General features: G+C 31.8%; 2 protein-coding genes across 3 annotated transcripts in view; one reads left to right on the forward strand and one right to left on the reverse strand.

The window, feature by feature from the left end:
- Positions 1–23637, forward strand: part of clos (closca) — a 418696-nt gene that overhangs the window by 194818 nt on the left and 200241 nt on the right. For both annotated transcript variants that reach the window (XM_072540165.1, XM_072540166.1), the window contains one exon: positions 22485–23100. In XM_072540165.1, the coding sequence (XP_072396266.1) occupies positions 22485–23100 (616 nt within the window). The remainder of the gene's footprint in view (positions 1–22484; positions 23101–23637) is intronic.
- The window catches only part of LOC140447486 (RWD domain-containing protein 2A), a 409818-nt gene that overhangs the window by 176250 nt on the left and 209931 nt on the right, over positions 1–23637 (reverse strand). The window lies entirely within an intron of this gene.

Here is a 23637-nt window from a genome sequence, read left to right on the forward strand (position 1 = left end):
AATTTTTATTATTCCAAAAACTTATTCATTCATACTTTATAAATAATAATTGCATGTTTATACGATGGATTCGTATACGTACCTTTGGCCGAAACCATATTATATTTTTTTCGTAGACTAAACAATCTGAAATTACGATCTCGTCAATAGTCAATACACTTCATTTACTATTTATAAAATTGCTGTGTGCTGTAAACAACGTTATATTTGATTTTTTTCTTGACTTAAATCAGATATATGTATATTATCTGGTTATCACACTCTGCCTCAAGTTGATATGTATTGGTCGAAGGATGAGGATAAAGAAGTGCACATTGTAAGAGAAAGCATGAGCCGATATAGATTTCGTTCAATCAAACAGAACATACATTTGTCAGATAACACCTTACTGAATAAAAATGATAAATTTGCAAAATTGTCACCAATTTTTGAAATAATTAACCGAAAGTTTGCACAATTTCGAGTCTTTGCAAAAAATCTTTCCATTGACGAGGAAACGGTTCCATATTTCGGGCGACATTCGTGCAAAATATTTATCTATTTAAAACCTGTTAGATTTGGTTTTAAACTATGGTGTTTATGTTCTGATACTGGTTATTTGTTCAAATTTATTCCATATGGCAGAAAAACTGAGAAAACAGATAATAGTTTTAGCTTAGGAACGGCAGTTGTTTTGAATTTACTTTCGATAGTTTAAAACTCCACAGCAACATAAGGTTTTTTTCGACAACTTCTTTATGCCATATGCTCTTTTTGGACTATTGAAAGAAAAAGGATTCTTTGCAACAGGAACAGTAAGGGAAAATCGCACTGCTAAGTGTCCTCTAGAAGAAAACAAAATTATGAAAAAAAAGGAAAGAGGTTCATACACATGTGCATTCGATTCCAATTTAGAAGTTTTGGTGACAAGATGGAACGATAATTTAGTAGTGACTGTAATGACAAATACATGTGACGTTTTACCCCTTATGTAAACTAAACGTTATAACCATAAAGAACACAAAGAAATTCTTATCCCTTAGCCTAATGTAATTCACCAATATAACCAATACATGGGTGGAGTGGATCTGCATGATAATGGCATTACGAATTACCGTATTAAAATAAGAGGAAAAAAGTGGTGGTGGCCGTTGTTTACTAACATGATTGACAGTATGGTGGTCAATAGTTGGAAAATTTTTAAAATTGCGAATGATTCTAAAATTTCCCAACTGGAGTTTCGTTCGAGATTGGTTCTTAACTTACTAAAATATAGTGGACATGCAGAGAATAGTGAAGAAACCGCTACATCATTGTCAAACTCAGTATATGGACGTCCATCTAAATTTGCTTTACCAGATGAAACTAGTTTCGACAATATTGGCCACATTATAAAAAGAGACGATAATAGTGCAAGAAGAAAATGTCGGATGTGCAAAAGTAATACTATTTATTTATGTAAAAAGTGTACAGTGCATCTACACCCCGAATGTTTCGAAAATTTTCATCTTAAAATTTAATTTACAGTTAAGATACAATATGTTCCTTTTTTAAAAATTGTATGCGTATTCGGCCAAAGGTGCGTATACGCACCCACCTGTTTTTCCTTTCATGAGAAAAAAAAATTCTTTTTGGTTGTAAATTAGTCTTAATTTATGTGTTTTTAATCCAATCTAATAAATCAATTGTCAAATTTCTCTTTGTTTATTGTCTCGGCCCTTAATGGGTTAAATCAACTGGGACTTAAAAATCTTCGTGAAAAAAATTATAGCATGTGATTCGTCTTTAAAAAGACAACCCATCACATGTCATGATGACAGTAAAATTCTCCTGTTAGTCATTCGACAGTAAATCATGAGGAACAACCAGGAAAAAAACCTGATAACACCCAATTCTGATTTTATATATATGTTATTTTAAAAACATAAATGATAGTGGTATTTTCCTTTTAATATTTCTCTTTTAATATGGATAACCAGATCCTACTGAATTCTGCCGAGGAATTTGCGATACAATTAGTCTCATTTAGCATAATTAGAGCCGCTTCTTCGACTTTTCTCTTTTTACCATCTGTTTCTTTTACGACTATACTCAAATCATTCCACTGAACCCTATGTTCAATTTTTCGTGCATGTTTACGTATTGGAGACCTACCAAATTCTCTATTTTTAATAAAAGACGACGCCATGAGTAAGAGAGGCCTAAACGATGGAGAATGGGACAACAGAGAGAGATGGAAACGGTTGAGTGAGGGAAGGCAGTGAATACTGTAGAATCCCTGAATATATATATATATATATATATATATATATATATATATATATATATATATATATATATATATATATATATATAGATCTAGCGGTTAATGGGGGCTCCGTACTAAAACGGTATTATACTAACTCCAGGCGAATATACATCGTGTATATTATTATCTGGGTAGCGCTTTATGTGGATTCCGACCAACACTTCAGATTAAGTGGACTCCGTAATAGGTTAAAACACTTTTGGGATCCGTATACATTTCTTTGCGTATACAACTAAACTCCTCCGATGTTGCCAATAATTTGATTAGTCGTAGATTTTTAAATTTTACAGCAGGTACGTTTTGGAACTTCAAATTTATTTAAATATCAATCAATTTAGTCATCGAGAAATTTCACAAATAGGTACTCGGTTAATGTAGTTAAATATTTTATGGTGGTTATTTATATTACTTGCTTTAATTATTTTCAAACTTAAAAAAGTATTTATTATAAGCTTGGAAATGGCTAGTTTTCGTTTTATTTATTATTATTTTTTGTTAAAATGAATATGCACTTAAACATTTAGTCTCTAAATGTACTAACATCGAGTAGAGTAGTCGTGTAACAGTTTAAGAAAGTAGAAGCCCTTTGGTAGGATTATAATAAACTACATAAAATTAAAAGAAACTCTGTAAACAGGAGATCTTTGTAATTTTTCAATTCCTGCAATTTATGACGTGCAATATTTGTTTCATAAAGTAGTTAAATTTAAACTATAATAATTTATGGGAAGCGTTTAAAGAAGTAATCGCCAACCTTAATTAGAATACGGCACAATAAGAAGATGAAACTTACTGTATTTTTACTTATTATATTCACAAAAAGAATATCCAAAGTAAAATTTAACACGTTTTTATGGAGTTGTAGTGAAATTTGACTTCTTATTACGATACCGGATCCTGTAAAATTTTAAATACATTAAATCTCCTGTAAATTATTAAACTTATTCTTAGAATAAAATAACAAACTTCTTAGTAATTAGGTACAATATACCGTTCACAATTATGTGATAATGTGTAGGTGTCAAGATTGCACGGTCATGTGCCATAAGGTTTCATCTTTCATATAAACATCGATAGTTTTTAACTTTGGGTGTATTTGATTCCACCGTGCTGTAACCGATCCGACTTGAAAAGTGTTATTTTACATAAAATTAGCACGTTGGCCCTAATAATGACCTATAAATATACATTGTTAAAAATTGTATACATTTATCAATTTAAAACATTCTTTGTCGTCTTCTGATCTTCATCTCCATTCGTTCCTAATTAAGCACATGTTATCCACAGGATACCTCTCTCATTTTTAAATCATTACTCTTTTTGCCTTTTGCCATGGATTTCTTTATTTTGTTTATTCATATCGTTTTTACTCATAACAAATATTGGGTAGATTATTGTATCATTAAACTTTCTCCTTATATATCCGTATCATATAAGTTGTCTAGTTATTTTAGCGTATATAATGTCGTATGTTAATTCCATTTTGTTTAACAATAAAACAGCAAAACTTCTACAAAATTATTTCTATCTTATCACTACAGCTGTTTCGGAGAGTGCCTTTCTCAAGTCTCAAGTTTCTCGAATCCATCAATCATCCATTGTATTTCTTATACTTTCATTTAAATCCTCTCCAATCAAAGATTTTGAAGTAGCTTTGCTCCATAGTCCATTTTTGTTGCTTTTTGTCACTGTTTCTCCTTTCTCTTTATCATTATCAATACGTAGCGCTACAACACTGGGTAGGTCTTCGCTGACTACAACTTATCTGCAAGTTGATCGATTTTCCACGAATCTGCAATCAAATGAAATGTTCATTTTTTGAGATATGATTGGATGCTTTCTCTCCATTGTATACTGACATGCCCAAGTGGCATTCTTCTGTGCTAACTTCCTTCCACACCAGTTCTACAAGTTTGACATTTTGGCGTCTATGCACGTGTCCGATATACCTTAAGGGATTTATTTTCCTGAACAATATCGTTATGCGAGATTTCTTTATTCAGTATGTTTTCTTATTGTATACGGATTTGTAGCGATATGATAATGAGTTCTGAAGCTATTTTCTCGTGGCAATTTAAAGTAATTACTATTTAAATGGGAATAAGCCACAATTAAAGCTTAAAGTTAGTTTATTGACGTTTCAATTTCCACTTCGGAAATCGTTCTCAAAATACAAACATTAGTGAGAATGATTTCCGAAGTGGAAATTGAAACGTCAATAAACTAACTTTAACCTCTAATTGTGGCTTATTCCCATTTAAATAGTAGTTATGATAATGGGGTTAAATAAAAATTTCTGATTATTTTCCTTTCAAATATTCGGAGTGCTTCCTTATTTGTTTTAGTCATTCTCCATGACTCACATCCATGTATTAAAATAGGTCTGAAGTTTGAATTATGCTCTGTATTTCTTTAGTGGCATTATTACTAACCGTGATTAGTGATCTAAGATATTTAAAGTGTTCCATACTTTCGAAATTGTAGTTGTTGAAAAGGTAAAAGAAATAATAAGTTAGACTTACTCACAATCAATTTAATTTAACTAATTGGACGACCGGTTTCGCTTTCTATAATATGCAAAGCATCTTCAGGTCACGATACAAAGTTAAAATGCTGAAAATAATAATCCCATATTAGGGTGTTGTCTAATAAAGATAAAACATAGGTAGGTGATATAAATTATAAAAATCACAGTAATTATGCCAATATTACATGTCTGTGGTTGTATAAATGAATAAAATGTTTAAGCAGACAAGGTAAGACCCACAAATTGGTAACACAGTCTATTAGACTGTAATGAATTAATAAATAAACAAATAAATAAACATTACTTACATGCCGGTACTCTATTAATTGATGGTTGAAAGAACATGGTTCAAACTATCTTGTATTGTTGGTTGGAGAATTCAGGTCAACTATTGTAATTGTTTAACAGTAAACGGGGAAGTTCTTGAAGAGACAGATTTTATCCAATGCAGTAGAGATACAAATTGTGTGGCTGTCTACTTATATAAGCTTATAGTTATCAAATTTCTTTGATAAAGTTGTTGTAATATCTGGCAAATTTTTGTAAAGTCCAAAAAATTTTTATGTTAAAATTAAATTAAGACACTTTTACAAACACAGAAACACACAGAAAACACTTAAAAACGGGGGGAGGACGAAACAAACATTTAATTTAAAAGGGGAGGATTTTTAAAAAAGAGAACTACATTTCTTACTAGGAGACAATGAGTTTTTTATGTGCTATGTATCAGATTTTAGAGGTAAACTTGACAAATGTAGGTTAAAGTGTGACAGTTCTTCTTCTATTTTAAATGCTGTAAGTTAAGTTATCTAGTTTATGAAATAAGCTGATATTAATAAATGTCTAAAATGTTTAATTTTAGATATCAAAGTTATTTGATGTGTTAATATTGGCATATTTTAACAAACTTTAAATAATTGATTTCAATGTAACAATATAAATAATTGTGATACTTATTCTATGATAACTAACTCAGCTTAGTCAAAGTTACAGAACAAAATTAAGTGATTATTTGTAAATTAACAAATAAGCGTTAACTTAAATAGGCGTTATTTCTATTTTAGTAAGCTGTTCATTAATTTTTTGATTATTGGAATCGAGAATCTGTATTTTATTCGACTGTTTTATAACACAAAGTTTCTTGGAGCATATTTTCATCTTTGGTTTCCAGTATCATTATTACAAGGATTTTGCTGGATATGGACATAGTGAACCCGGTGGTATGTACATGATGTTTTCATAACCAACGTTCAAAAATTTTTCTTACTGTAAATTTTTGATTATTTTACTAGGAAATATAGTGTTGTTTAATAATAATAAAGTTCAAGCAACAATTCCTATATGCATTAACTCGGTAATGATAATTCTGCTCCCCGATACCAGGTAGCAGTCCCGAAAACATTAAAACTGCTACACTTATGCTTCTCATTATCCAACAATTAGCCAGTCCAGAACTATACGCCTTATGATGGTACTGATATTGCTGCTGCTCCTCATAAGTGCATAGAATATGCAAGGAAGGTTTTGACAATTTAATAGGATTTTGTGTGTTAGAATATTATTTCTCCGAGAAAGTGAAGAATATCTATTTGCTATCCGGATTTAATCCATAAATTAAATAATAGAATGCTCTAAAATAATGCTAGTAGCAGCAAAAAAAAGCGGTCTAATAGTCATCATCATCATCATCAATCAGCCCTGAGTTGTGCATTGTTGAACATAGGCCTCCTCTAGACTTTTCCATCTGCTTCTGTTCTGCGCCTCTGGTATCCAATTGGTCACGATTCTTTTGAGGTCGTTGGTCCATCGCTTTGGGGGTCTTCCTCGGCTTCGCTTTTCAGCCCGTGGTCTCCACTCAAGCAATTTTTTTGTCCAACTGTTGTCTTTCATTCTTGCAACATGTCCTGTCCATCTCCTTTTTTGTTTTTTGTAATATGTTCGATAATGTCTTCCACTCCGGTTCTTCTACGAACTTCCTCGTTTCTTATTCTATTGCTTAAGTTTATTCCAAGCATTTATCTCTCCATCTTTCGTTGTGTCCTTCTCAATTTTTCGGCTGATGTTTTTGTAAGAGTTAAGGTTTCTGCTCCGTATGTGAGGACTGGTAGAACGCACTGGTTAAAAGCTTTTCTTTTTAAAAGGATCGGTATATTTGTTTTAAATACGTCTCTCATTTTTCCGAATGCAGCCCAACCCAGACTTATTCTTTTGAGTAGCTCGCATGTTTGGTTTCGCGTTAACCTTATTTTGTGACCCAAATACACATATTTTTCTACAAGTTCTATGGGCGACTTTTTGATTTCTATTAGCTCATTGGGGACGATATTGGTCAACACATTTGTTTTTCCATAGTTTATTTTTAAACCGATTTTCTGGGTTACTTGCTGTAGTTGTTGTAGCATAACTCTGGCTTCTCCTAAGTTGTCTGTTATGAGAACAATATCATCGGCATATCTGAGATGATTGAATATCTTTCCATCGATTCTAATACCCTTTGATTCCCACTCTAGCCTTTTAAATGCGTACTCCATAACTGTTATAAATAGTTTTGGCGACAAGGTATCTCCCTGCCGCACCCTTCTGCCAATTTTTATCTTCTCAGTGCAATGGAGGTTAACGGTTGTTGTCGCATTTGTCGCATGTCGTATATATTTCGAATAATATTTGCATACCTTTGATATATTCTGCATTCTGATAGTGCTTTTAAGATAGCAACTGTTTCGACTGTGTCAAATGCTTTGTGGAAGTCGACAAAGATAAGAGCAAGGGGTCTGTTATATTCGATAGACTTTTCAACTAGAGTTTTAAGGCATTGCAAATGGTCGTTTGTTCCGTGTCCCGCTCGAAATCCTGCCTGTTCTTCTGATTGATAGAAATCGAGTTTTGCTTCTAATCTGTTTGTCAGTATTCGAGTAAAGAGCTTGTATAGGTAGTTAAGCAAACTAATTGGCCTATAGTTTTCGAGATCTGCTTTATCCCCTTTTTTGTGGAGGATGATTGTAACCGAATTTTTCCATTTACTTGGAATGTTTTCACTATGCAGACATAGATTAAAAAGTGTTTGGATTCGGGACATTAAAAGTGGACCTCCTAGTTTAATTGTTTCAATGACTACACCATCTTCCCATGGACCTCTATTATTTTTCATATTTTTGAGGGCATGTTGAATTTCCTCTCGTGATATATCTGGTATATCCTCCGATCCTACATTATGTACCTTTTGTATTGGTTGTTCGATGAGCTCTGGAATAAGTTGACTTTTATATAATGTTTCATAGAAACTTTCCACTATATGTAATATGCTTGGTCTATCTGAAATAATATTTCCATTTTTGTCTTTAAGTTGGAAGATTTCTTTTTTGTCATTTTCTATTTTTCTCCTCAATGCTTTCATGCTTTTGTTGTCTTCTATAGTTTTTATAATTTTCTCGTTGTTGTATTATCTAATATCCCGTCTGATGGCTTTAGAGATTTCTTTATTTATGTTGTTTATATCTTGTGAGTCAACATTTCCTTCACTTCTCAGTATTCTACGATCTTCCATTTTTTGTTTCGTTTCATTACTATTTTTTTGTTCTTTTCCATGTTTAGGGCCAAATTTTTCCTGAGCTTGTGTTAATGTATCTACTATTTCTTCGTTTAGGTTATTTATGTCTTTTCTTGTTGTATTTCTGAGTATGTTACTGGTGATATAGTTTTCAAACTCAAGTTCATTCGTTGGGCGCATCCAAGGTTTGAATTTTTTACTTTTTATCATCTTCAGTCTTTCTTGCTTAATATTGACTTCTACAGTTGCTAGGACCATTCTATGATCGCTTGCAACCGAAAATTGATTTAAGACTGTAACATCTTTGACTATATGTTTTTTGTCAGTGATGATGAAGTCGATCTCATTTTTTGTCTTACCATAGGGGCTCTTCCAAGTCCATCTTCTATGGATCTTCTTATAGAAGAAGCTATTCATTAAATATAGATTGTTTTCTTATAGGAAATTTAAGAGTATTTCGCCCCTTTCGTTTCTACCTGGTGTGCCAAAATTTCCGAGGGCATTTTCAGCTGGGTCAGTGCTTATTTCTATTTTGTCATTAAAGTCACCACATATTACCGTAAAATGTTCTTGGTCTTCTGAAACAGCTGTGTACAAGTCATCATAGAACTGTTCTATTTCTTCGTCAGCGTGACTCGATGTTGGTGCATAGACTTGAATGATCTTTATGAAGTAACGGGTGTTTAGTTGTAATTTTGCAAGTATAACTCTTGTGGAAACTGCTTTTACTGATATGATATTCTCAGTTAGTTTTTTATTAATAAAGAGCCCAATGCCTACATTCCCATAGTTTTCTCCGACATGATAGAAAATGTGACCGGATTTTAAAGTGGTTAGGCTTTCTTCTTTCCTTCTGACCTCAGCGACTCCAACAATGTCCCAATTGATTTTATCAAGTTCAGATTCCATTTCTATGAATTTTTCTTCTGATAGCAGGGTTCTTGCATTGAAAGTTGCAATTTTTAGAGATATATATCTGTTAGATGGTTTTCTAAAATATGTCAGAATTTTGCCCCCCCAGAATCCGTGGACTGACTGATAGTCTGACTGATAGTCTGACTGATGGTCTAATAGTCACTAATGAGAAAAGCAAATAAATGTTCTTTAACATACAAAAGAGAGGATCGAGAGTAGGGCATAACGGAACAATAAAGCCATATAATTTTGAAAGATTGCAGCGTCTTAGATGCCGTAGGTAATGTTGTTACATAAAAAATAAAAGGGAATATTTAGGTAGCTAACTGATGTTTATGTATATATAACCCTCTTTATTAGACCAGGATTGCTAGAAAAGCCATCAGAGGTATTTTCCGACTTACAGAGGTCCGAGTACTAACCAATACCGAACAGAGCTAATTCCAAGATCAAACACATATATAAAGATAGCAACGTCGTACAAGAAACTAAATCTCAGTGCTAAAGTTGCGCTGGCTTTATCCAAAGACTTTATAATAACTGCATTGCCAAGTTAAATTGGGAGGATGCTCCAAGAGAAAAAATGCCTTCAAGACTTCCACAAATGAAGGAGGAGGTAACATATGGTCAGATTTAGGAATAATGAGACCTACAATCAATACTTATCTGTTGTGGAATATCAAATCAATTACATGTAATTAAACGAACTGGGCTTAAAAAAAATATTTCAAGGAAAGGCACTTCAGAAATATTGACATAAATTTTAAAAACGTCAACGTCATCAAACGTCATAAATGAGCATAAACGGACAGCTGTTTTACAAACTTAATATTATTAGACGCATTTAGGATCAATTTCACTCAAAATATGATATGCTAAAATACGATACGACACGAAAAAGGCAATGACTTTTACAGCTGATTGCCACATAAATATCAATGTATTGTAGTTGTTGACTTTAATGTTTGTTCTAAATTTATTAAATTGGTCTCTTCTGTTGATTCGCTTGTATTCGGTTTTCATTTCGTTGATTTTAAGTGAAACATTTTTCGTGCACTTTGTTAAAGATGTTTGCGGACCGGAGAGAGTTTCTGATGAGATCCATATCATTAGCATATGCCAGGAGTGCTTTGTACCTTGGCTCGTTAATGGATTACATCTTAAATATGCGTTATTTCTATTTTACTAAGCTGTTTATTGATTTTTTGACTATTTGAATCAAGAATCTGTAGTTTATTCGACTGTTGAATAAAACAGACTTTCTTGGTGCATATTTTTATCTCTGGATTTTTGTTTGCCGTCTCCTTATTACAACGATTTTGCTGGATATCGACATAGGGAACCTGGTGGTATGTACATGATGTTTCCATAACCAACGTTCGAAAATTTGTCTTACTGTAAAGTCATGATGATTTTACAAGAAAATATAGTGTTGTTTAATAATAATAAAGTTCCAGCAACGATTACTATATGCATTAACTTGGTACTAATATCTCTGCTCTCCGCTAACAGATGGCAGTCCCGAAAACATTAAAACTCATGCTTCCCATTTTCCAACGATTAGCCAGTCCAGTACTATACGCCTTATTATGGTACTGATATTGCTGGTGCCCCTCATGAGTGAATAGAATATGCAAGGAAGGTTTTGGCAATTTAATAGGATTTTGTGTGTTAGAATATTATTTTTCCGAGAAAGTGAAGAATATCAATTTGCTATCCGGATTTAATCCATAAATTATTAGAATACTATAAAATAATGATATTAGCATAAAAAAAAACGGTCTAATTGTCAGTAATAAAGCATATAAATGTTCTTTAACATACAAAAGAGGTGACGTAGAGTAGGGCATAACGTAACAATAGACCCATATAATTTTAAAGGATTGCAACATTTTAGATATCGTAGATAACGTTGTAACATAAGAAATAAAAGGGAATATTCAGGTAGCTAACTGATGTATATATAACTCTTATAATACTTTTAAATTCAGAGGTCTAATACGACTTTCTTAAATCAGGATATATAAAACAGTGATTAAACCAGTGCTAATGTGTGGATATGTGGCCAGAACGCTAACAAAACAATGTACGTAAAACTCAGGTATTAATTAGATCAGGATCGCTAGAAAAGCCATCAGAAGTATTTTCCGACTTACAAAGGTCCGCGTACTAACCAATACCGAACGGAACTAATGCCAAGGCCAAACACATATATAAAGACAACAACGTCGTGTAAGAAGCTAAATCTCAATGCTAAAGTTGCGCTGGCTATATCCAAAGGCTCTATAATAACTACATTGCCAAGTTAAATTGGGAGGATGACCCAAGAGAAAAAATGCCTTTAGGACTTCCACAAATGAAGGTGGAAGGTAACATGAGGTCAGATTTAGGAATAATGAGACTATCTACCGACCCATCATATTTATCAACACATGCCTGTTCAACTACCTGCTATCCTACCTATAGTCAATACTCATCTGTTGGGGACTATCAAATCAATTACATGTAATCAAACAAACCAGGCTTAAAAAAAGTTATCTCAGGAAAGGCACTTTTAAAACGTTATTTACGTGACTTATTAAAATTTAAATTTTTAATGAAAAGTAAAAGATTAGCCATTTGTTATGGGGTTCAGAGAAGAACCTTCACGATGTTAATTTTTTGAGATATGATTGGATGTTTTCTCTTCATTGCATACTGAGACGCCCAAGTGGTATTCTTCTGTGCTAACTTCCTTCCATAACAGTTTAACAAGTTTGACATCTTGGCGTCTATGCATGTGTACGATCTACCTTAAGCAATTTATTTGCCTAAACAATATCGTTATAAGAGCTTTCTTTATTAAGTATGTGTTCTTCTTCTATACGGATTTGTAGCGATATGATATTGAGGTTAAAACAATTTTCCTATTATTTTCCTTTCAAATATTCGTAGTTCTTCCTTATCCGTTTTAGTCATTGTCCATGATTAGCATCTATGTATTAAAATAGGTAAAAAGTTTAAATTATGATCTGTATTTCTTTAGTGGCATTATTATTAACCATGATTATTTATTTAAGATATTTAAAGTGTTCCATATTTACGAAATTGTAGTTTTTAACTTTAATATTTTATCAAGATCTATTAAATTGGTCTCTTCTGTTGATTCGCTTGTATTTCTTCTTAGCTTGACGAATTCTTCTTTTTTCATTCTGTGAACTACTAGTGGGTTCTTTTTACGGAATTTTTTCATCACGTTTAGGTAATCATCAACGGTATATAAACGTTGTTGAAATTTTAGGGCATTTTCAAAATCTCCAAAATCACTACCATTGGGTAAAAGCTATGACTAGGAAAGAAATAGCGTAATGTAATTTTTTCAATGGTAGGATGAGTTTCCAAAATCATTTTTAGAATCAACTATTTTAATGCTGCGGTTTTGGCCGCCACAAGAGTCTGACCACAAAATTACATGTTTTGCAGAAGTAACATTTTCTTCAATGTGTTTCTTAAGACCAATGCCTACGTCCTGGGCTCCCCGACCAGCTTCACCTTCTATCCAAATATAACAATGACCTTTTTTATCCTTGGCGCTATGGATACCAAGGTTGTAAATACATAATTGACGCTTATAATATACAATATTTATTAGAATTCTCGAAAGGGGAAGAGTTTTTCTTTAAATCAAAACAAAAGGTTTCCACTTCTGGTTGATCGTTGCTTATCTTCATGTCTAGCTTTCTTTCTTCTAAGTGCACATTTTTTCCTTTTTTAACGCTTAATTGTTCGTTCTCTGCGCAATTTTTAATTTCTAATTCGAAACAATCACATCTACTACAAGTATCTTTTTTCAACTTTTTTCTTTGAAGATTAAATCGTGTTAAAAACATTTTTTTGTAAAACGAAAATTTAACAAGGTCATTGTCTGCTTCTTCAATATACAATTCATACATTTTACTTAATGTTATGTCTTTTGTTAAGTATTCTCTTTCTGTGTTAGCTCTTCTGTAATGTGACTATTATAGAAAAATTTAAGCAATAACTGCCACTACTTCTTAACCTAAACGCCTCAACAAGTTGCCAACGTCACCATTGTTAACCACGTTTATGTACATATGTTTCCAAATATTCGATTTACAATCATTAAAACGCTCGCAAGAGGCGCTTGGTTCAAAACTAATACACAAAAATTAGTCGCTTGCTCTAGTTATGCAAAATTCAAAATCCAAAATAAAAAGAAAGGTACTTAATCTTTTTAAATATATCTGGTTATCCGTTACTAACAGGTTAATGGGATTTATTACGTAGATAGTTTATGCCTTTTTCTATCTTCTTCTTTAAGTTCCATCTTCTATCGAAGGTTGAAAATCATTATGGCTATACGGACTCTGTTGACTGCCGCTCTATAGTTCTACACTACTGCATTCAAACCATTCATTTAAGTTTTTAAGCCAGAATATTCTTCGTCTTCCCACATTTCGCTTTCCTCGGATTTTGCCTTGCATAATAAGTTGTAATAATGCGTATGTTTGCCCTCTCATCACATGTCCTAAGTACTCAAGTTTTCGTCTTTTGATAGTTAATAATATTTCCGCCCCATTTCCTATCATTCTAGTTACTTCCACGTTTGACATTCTTTGAATCCATGATATTCGTAAAATTCTTCTGTAACACCAAAATTCAAAGGCGGCCAACTTATTCAGATGGACTTGTTTTAGTGTTCACGCTTCCAAGCCATAAAGAAAAGTAGGGAACACGTAATATCGAAGCTCTAACTTTATATCCCGAAAACAAAGAAACTTTTAAAGTTTAAAAAATAATGCACGTGCTATTTCAATGCGTGTCCTAATTTCTTTTGTTTGGTCTACATCTGATGTTATCCTGTTGTTCCTCTTTTCCACCAGAAAGCGCCATAATCCACAATTTAAGAAATTGGGGCTGGGTCTAGTGATGCATAACGCCGTTCATATAGCAATTTGTTGTCACATGTTTATAGTTTTTCAAAAAATGAACTCCGATTTAAAGATTAAAACGTAAAACAAAATATAAAAACCTATTGAACCTTATTCAGAAAATTTCAGAAAAGAATAACTTTTGTGAAAGATTGTGGGACACAGTCATATTTTAAGATAAAAACTTCAATTCAGAGAGTGGACATTCTTAATAAATGTATAATCTAATATGGAAGCATGTTTATGTTTTACAGACTTAGAAAGCACTGAGCTCACAAGTATTACTAGGTCGTAAAATAAGTATACTCAAAACAAATAAATATTATCTACCAAGTATTCTACTCCACTTTAATATCAATGCATCAGATATATTATAAAGATTTCGTCGTAGTTGTAAATTAATAGGAGATAAAGCCAAATGTAGAGCATATAGTGAAATCTGAATATCTTAGAATAACTATATCGAGCGGGAACATTATTGATGAGCAAAAGGGAGACCCATCGCTGAGAAAGTGACAAAGCAATTGGCAAAAGCAAAGGGTACTTTGTACTAAAGTACCCATACTCTAAAGCATATGCAGGTCTTTTCGTACTCTTTTAGTAAGTGATAGATTCGACCGTTACTTGATGGAAATTCATTTTATCTAACAATTAAACAGGTATGCGTTTACACGTCATATTTTGTAACTGAATAAGTTGAGGAGGGGATAACTGTTTGTCTCAAGTTGGTCATTCAGAATTATGTCTGTATTTTTTAATTTGCTAATTTCCATAGATTCTAATATTCATGGAATCTACAGATAGCTTAAGGCCTTTATTATAAATACACTTTTTTAGTAATAAAAATATATAAATAGAACCTAGAATACGCCTGTAAAAGTATGTAACCTTTGATCTCTGGGATAAACCCATCTCCTGAACAATGGTGCCGATATATGTAGGTAAAATTTTCTACACCTATTTTAACCTATTTATTTCCTCATTATCAATATATATGAGTTGTAACCGATACCACAAACTCATTTACTTATAGAGACTATATATTGACTATAGTTATTACTATACAAATCTGACTCGAAATATCGTCTTAAAATAACAGTAACAGCAAAGTGAAAGATTAGTCATTTTTTATGAAGTTTAATGTAGAAGCGTTCACGAAAATTGAAGTACTAATAAGACCACCGCAATCGGGCGTACCCTGGGTAATGAATAATTAAGTAATCGTTAATTCTTAAATTACCCGTTCAATATGTTTTTTGTTAAATCGATGCTTTTTAGGACCAACTATTCTAATTATGTGTATAAATATTAAGAGTATATCTAGAGATAAAGACACTCCACTTTACATAAAAACTTATAATGAGAGAAAACAAAACCAGTCAGCTGAGAGAACCTTTTAACGATGTTGAGCTTGGATCCGCTATCCACGTATATAATGAACAATATTACGGCTCCTGGCTGAGGATCTGAGCACAAAACTATAAAATTTGAACTAAAAATACAACAATGGCTAATATCCAAAGTCTTTAGACAAGCAAAGCAAAGACAAAGTTGTTGCCTTGCTTAAACCTGGCAAAAACTCCAAAGACCACAAAAGCTATCGGCCAATATATCTATTTATTTTGTCAGCTATACAGAATACTTCTGTACATGATCCTTAATATAAACCGATAATAGAAGAAAAACTCAAATTAAAAGACAAAAGTGGCTATATATGACAGGTTAGATCATATATGTCACAAATACCAAATCTTGCCCAACACAGCGAAGAGAAGTACGAAAAATATCAGGTATGAGGAGTGGTATTTGTTAATCTAAATGCCGTTTATAAATAGTTATTTAAATAACTTATAAAATATTTAGTTATAAATTAGTCAGCCAAATTCAGGGAATATTAAGACTCACATCCATACATAAGCTCTACAATATCGTAGCTATCAATCCACCTAATATCCGAAGATAAGTAGCTACAGAGCAAAAAAAAAAACAAAGTCCAGATTCGTGACATCCACTCCACGAATACCAGCCTATTTTATGACTAGAATCAAGGAAAAACTGCCTATATCAACACATCTGCAAGATATACAAACAAAAATAAACTGCTCCTCTCCATCTGATCCCTCGAACGGAACTTCCTTATGGTAGTTATCTTCCTTAAATCTGCCAGGAGGACTCTTGCCTGCAAACACCGGTTAACTTAAGTGCATGTGGGGTGGTACAAGACTTATCACACTTTCTTAGTTAACTTTACCGTTCAAATCGCTCTTTTTGAAGGGACAAGGTTTATTTATGTAAACTGAACATGTAAAGTACAGTCAGTAAGCTATTACTTATAAAGATTATTGCAAATTTGACACTAACTCCACTTATATTAATTACATATTACTCCTAAATACGAGATAAAACATTCAGAAATATGTAATATTGGTGAAGTGGTATAATTCATGTTAGAAAAATTAATCATTCTTCCCTTTTTTGTGCACTACTACCCATTTTAACAAAAAAATATCTATTTTAGCACTTAAATATTTATTTTGAGATAACCTTCTATCCAGAATTAAAAAATAGAATAATAAGAAATAGAATCCAGAAAAAATAAAATAATAAAATAGAAGAAATAAAATAATAAAAAAGCTGTATACAAGATATGATGAAACAATAAAAGAAGTTCTTATTAACCGGATTCTTAAATAAAACGTATAAAGACATACTCACGTTAACAAAATACATTAGGAAATTTTCGCATATGAAAAAACACATCCAACTTGGTAATGAAATCCTTTTGTATCTATAAATCTATCTTTAGAAAAGCACGTACCTACCAAAAACAGGTATTTGGTAGTACACATATCTGTTACATACTGTAATGCGTATGAATGATAACAAAAGTAAGGAGTCTATTTGAACCGTTTAGAATATACGCTGGAAATAAACGGCTTAATCCCATAGTTGCCAAACTATCAGAGCTTACTTAAACCGATATACGTATGGTTCCAATATACACGGAACAAGATCTAAACGACCCCTATAATATATACACGTGAACTAAGCGATATACATTCATGATACAGAGGTACTTAGGGGCTCCACAAAATTTTTAAAAATTGTGAAACTATACATGTTGACGAATCGACAGAGCCAATATTATGGAATGGTCAAGTGAGCTCCGTATATCGGTGGCCACTTGACCACGGAGCTCACTTGAACCTGAATTTTAACATGGGCGGAGTCCACTTTATGCCGTAGATATATATATATATATATATATATATATATATATATATGTATATATATATATATATATATATGTATATATATATATATATATATATATATATATATATATATATATATATATACACAAACAACACAGTTTATTAGGGTTGCAGTCAGAAAATTGGCCGGGATGTTAATGAAACATTCTTATGACTTTTTGTCTAGCTTTCGGAATGGTTTTATTCCTTTTTCAAGACACTGTAATAAGAAAAAAAATGTAAATATTTATAAAATATCACAAATCTTCAGTGCAACTTACTAGTCGTTGAGATTATTTATAAAAGCATAGACACTCAACATTAATAACCTGTACCCGTACCCACACAAATTACACTTATATGCATAACATGTTGCATATCATTAAGACAGGTTTAAAAATTAAAATCACCTAAGATGGGCCTCTAGTATTTCTTAAAAAGAAATATAATATTAAGTACACCTAATTACTTTTTATTCATAGGATTTTTTCTTTTTGTTCTCTATGTGCCAGAGTTAAAACACACCAGTAAAAGATGACAAACAAAATTTTTACTATCTGTACCTAAGTTTTAAAGAATTTTAAAATGTATTTTGTCCACTATTTTATATTTTATGTGTGTGTTATTAATGTTGAGTATCTATGCTTTTATAAATAATCTCAACGACTAGTAAGTTGCACTGAAGATTTGTGATATTTTATAAATATTTACATTTTTCTTATTACAGTGTCTTGAAAAAGGAATAAAACCATTCCGAAAGCTAGACAAAAAGTCATAAGAGTGTTTCATTAACATCCCGGCCAATTTTCTGACTGCAACCTTAATAAACTGTGTTGTTTGTTTACATTGACAGTCACTAATATCCAGTAATTCTTATATATATATATATATATATATATATATATATATATATATATATATATATATATATATATATATATATAAATTCATTTTTATATTATTTTGAACTTGAAGAAAACTAAAATTTGGAATAAAAAGTCCTAAAGTGGACTTTTAATTTATTTAATGTTCACATTCAAATTGATTATGATATCGGGAGTTATTAAACAGACGATTTTATATTGTTATTAATTGGATGGGATGACATTTATGACTTTAGACATTTATGATAAATTTGGACGTTCGAGATGAGTTACTGTTCTGTGTTTCTTGTTCCTTGTGTTCTTGTGTTTTTTTTTACCATCTTTTATTGACCTATATCCCTTAAATTTTTTACTTTTCATTTAATGTCTGTATTTTGTTAGTTATTTTTCATGTAGTTTTTACTTTTAACCTGCTTAGAGTAACAATAATTACTATTTAAATGGGAATAAGCCGCAATTACAGGTTAAATTTCCGTTCTTACGGAAATCGTTCTCAAAATACAAACATTAGTAAATTAAACAAATTTTTGTTTTTCTGTTATTTAGTGAAAAATCTTCTAATAATTTAATTTTATCTGATTCATTTATATTGACAATTCAGACATACATTATACATTTTAAAGTAGACGACTTTAAAATGATATTGCCAATATTGTTGAGTTGCGCTCCTGGGACGACTTTACTTATAAGATAGTTCATTCGATTACATGAAATCAACTTTAACTTGAGAATATTCATCAGAAAAGGTCATAGCATGTAATTCGTCTTAAAAAAGACAAATACATGCCATGATTACAGTAAAATTCTCCTGTTAGTGATTCCATAGTAAATTATGAGGGAAAAACCAGGAAAAAAACCTCATAATACTATCCCGACATGGTAAGTATTTGGTCGTGCATTTAGTTTACCTTCAATAAACACCAAATTCTGATTTTATATGTTTGTTATTTAAAAAACATAAATGATGTATGCTCTATATGTTACTGACTTACTAATAATGGTATTTTCCTTTTAATTACTTCCTCTTTCAATATGGGTAACCAGATCCTACTACATTCTGCCGAGGAATTTGCGACACAATTGGTCTCATTTAACATAATTAGAGCCGCTTCTTTGATTTTTCTCTTTTTACCATCCGTTTCTTTTAGGACTATATTTGAATCATTTCATTGAATCCTATGTTCATTATCCCATGCGTGTTTACATATTTGAGATCTATCAAATTTTCTATTTTTAATATAAGATTGATGTTCACTTATTCTAACATTTAATGGCCTTGATGTTTCAAATATATAAAACTGATCGCATTTACAAGGTATTTAATAACTACACTTCTATGCTATTTTTTGGTTTTTCTGATAATGCTTCTATGTATGGTATTGTTATTTTCCTAGTATTATACCTTGTGTATGCTGTAGGATCTCGTTTTAAGTTGTCCTATTCTATTCGGTCGATTGTTGAAAATTCCTTATTTATAAACAATACAGGAAAATCATTTTTTTAATAAAACAGATGTTAACAAATGTTTTTCCTCTAAGAATTTTCGTTAGAACAAATAATTTTGGCTATCGTATAAGGATTTAATGATTCTCTTTTTAATATTGATATTGTGATTTGATTTGTAATTTAAATATCTGTTGGTGTGTGTTTTCTATACATCTGAGTCCCATATTCAGTATCGTTCTTAGATATTGAAACATCCAGGAAAGGTAGTGTGTTATTATAATCCTCTTCCAGGGTAAATGTTATTGTCTCTTCTTTATCGTTTATATCATTCAGGAATGTGTTCAACAACTCTGATCCATGAGGCCATATTGAGAATAAATTTTATTTAGAAATAATATTTGTTTCAAAATCTTCCACAAATATATCGGCTAATAATGGAGATAAACTAGAGCCCATGGTTAGACCAAAATTTTGTTTATAAAATTCATTATTTAGTTAAAAATAGGTATTATCAGTACATAATGTTAATAACTCCATTATAGCTGATATATACTACTCTCCAAAATTAACGCACCACCTAAAATGGCCCATGATTTTAAAACTATATTTCTTCTGAACCCTTAATTGGATTTCGATGAATAATTTTTCACATTGTAGTTATATTTCTAAGTAATGACTTAATTAATGTTTTTTGAGAAATGGCAACGTTTTATGTATATACAGGGTGTAAAAATAAAGTTGTGTTTTTTCATCTAATTTTGCAACACTCTGTGGAATGTATTAGAAACAAACGCTACATGTTAATAATATTTTAAGATCGCTTCATTCTTTCTCCACATTTTCGTAAAAAAATCATCACGATATCTCTATTATCAAAAAAGAAAAGTATGTTCAAAGCATTACGTGATTTTTTACTCTCCAAAATTAACGCACCATCTCAACTCTACCATAATTTTTAAGCTATTTTTCTTGTGTATCCTTAATTGGATTTCGATCATTTTTTTTGGCATTGCAGACCTATTTCTAAGTAATTACTGTATTAATGTTTTCTAGGAAATGTCAACGTTTCACTCATATACGGGGTGTAAAAATAAATTTGATTTTTTATCTTATTTTGCAACGCCATGTGGAATTTATTAAAAGCAAATGTTACATTTTAATAATATTTCGAAAAAGCTTCATTTTTTTTCAACATTTTCGTAAAAAAATCATCGATATCTTTATTATCAAAAAAGAAAAGTATGTACAAAGCATAATGTGTTCAGGTAATTACTTTAGCTGATGTAGGTTTAAGTTATCATGAAATAGGCTTGAAATTAGGAGTATCGCATACTACAATATCACGAGTCATTCACCGTTTTCGAGAAGCAAACGACCATAAGAGATGGCGTGAACAAGGAAGAGGAAGACTTAAAATATCACCTCAAGATCAGTTTATCAGGCTTCGCGCTATAAGAGAACGTTTTCTCACAATGAGACATTGACAAATACAAGTGGCAAATGTTCATAATATTCAAATAAGTAGAAACACTATACAAAGGCCTCTCGCTGAACAAGATCTGCATATACGGATACCAATCAGAGCACCAGCTTTAAACGTAAATCATCGTAGAAGTAGATTACAATTTGCCAGAGAGCACCTTGACTGGAATGTTGATGACTGGGAGCACGTGTTGTTTACTGATGAATCGAGGTATTGTTTATATAGCTCAGGTAGACGTGTGAGTTTTTCGACGGCCAAGAGAACGCTACGCACAGTGTAATATGCGACCTATTACTTTATTCAATGGAGGATCTGTAATGGTTTGGGGAGGAATATCTCTTACAGCGCGAACGGACATTGTTGCTTTACGAAGAGGTTCCTTAACAAGTGAAAGGTATATTACAGACATTTTGTCTAACTGAGTAGTTCCATTTGCTCCTTACATACGAAATAATTTTTTTTTTAATTCATGATAACGCCCGATCACATATTGCACGTGTGGTCCATGAATATTTGGACGAGGTTGGAATACAAACCATGAACTGGCCATCCTGCAGCCCTGATCTCAATCCTATAGAGAATTTGTGGGATATTATTCATCATCAGCTCAGGAGCCGACAACCACAACCTGTTAACGATTCTTAGTTGTTTTAGGACTTTTGCAAGTCACTATAAGTATAAAATAATTAAAAATACGTAGTAAAAAGAATATAGCAAATTACAAAACCAAAATGTTATAGCTGATCACAATTTTTTACTAAAATATACAAATCTTATAAATAAAAAGACAGTTAAGATTTGATTTCACGTATAGTGCGTCTGTGTATTCGCTTATACGTATTTCGCCCTAAAAGGGCTCTTCAGAACGGCTATTCACAGTCGCTCTGAACGTGAAAATAAATCTTTTTTGTCTTAGGAAGCAACGTATAAGCGGATACACAGACGCACTATACGTGAAATCAAATCTTAACTGTCTTTTTCCTTTTATTCCGATATACTCTGTACGAGTACTAGAAACCAATTCGCTAAGGATTTTTGTGTAGTTGAGGAGATATGTTGTAGAATGCAATTTTAAGATTCCCCATGTCTCTAATAACATCTTTATCAACGTCTGTTTTGCCTTGCAATTCTTAGAAGGCACAGATTAAAGCAAAAATCTGAATTTGGTTTCAAAAATTAGTTTCGGATTTTACAAATCTTATAATTTCAGGTACCAGAGACTGCTTCCCAAACAAAAAACACTGATCTAAATGATCTGATAACAAAACTAAAAGAGCAACGTTCCAAACTTTCAGTCATTGAACAACAATTAGAAGACTCACTACAATCACCAGGACATCATACTTTGGACTATGATATAAGTGCGAAAACAATATTCTCGAAGTCAACAGTTGAATCCGATGAAATAACTGTCGACAGCATTAACAAAATCGATATAAACAAACTACTGGACAATAAGTTGGACATAAGCGAAGATTTTGTGCTTGATTCTGAAATAATGTTAGATATAGTTAGGTTCGAATCAACGGTAGTTCCAGTGATGTTCAACAACCATCCCACTGATAGTATTGTCTATAAAAATTTAAATCAAAGTCTTAAAAATTTGGTCATAAATGGAACCGTTACGTTTAAGGATGATATTGAGATTAAAAACACTCTAAATAACATAAAAATAAGGCAAGATACTATTCTTCTTAAAAATGCAGATCAAAGTTTCGATAACTTGAGAGCCAGTGCAGTCAGTGCGGATAGAATACATGCAAAGGCGATGAATGGTCGACAAATTGATAAAATTGATGTTCCAGAAACAACTACGGCGGAAGTAGGTGAGTTTTTTCAATACTAATCTAGGTTTATACATTTTTTAGTAAGTATTCAGCATTATATTTGGTATTATATAAGACTATTATATTCAGTATTATATTTTAGTATTTAGTATTATAGACATATGTGCACTACAAGATACGAGAATAAAAGAAAAGGGTCAAATTATGCTAGATGACTATCTGATAATTTACAATGGTGTTGCGAAAGACACCAAAGCCAAAGTAGTATACAGAAAATTTTTACACACCAAGTACAAGAATGTAAATATGCCTCTAAAAGAATAGTAAGTGTAAAAGTTAAACTGGATGTCAAACCTCAGAATGTGATAGCAATCTATGCACTCGAGAACAACAGAGATACCACCACAAGGGAAAACTTCTACGAACACCTTCAGACTGTAATAAACGAGACCCCAAATGATGAATATATCATTATGGGTGATTTTAACGTCCGTGTTGGCAATGATGTAGTTCCAGGAATAAAACAGCGATATAATGAAAATATCACAAATGAAAACGGAGACCTTCTGACGGACC

This window comes from Diabrotica undecimpunctata, chromosome 8 (assembly GCF_040954645.1).
Source record: "Diabrotica undecimpunctata isolate CICGRU chromosome 8, icDiaUnde3, whole genome shotgun sequence".
Taxonomy (NCBI): domain Eukaryota; kingdom Metazoa; phylum Arthropoda; class Insecta; order Coleoptera; family Chrysomelidae; genus Diabrotica; species Diabrotica undecimpunctata.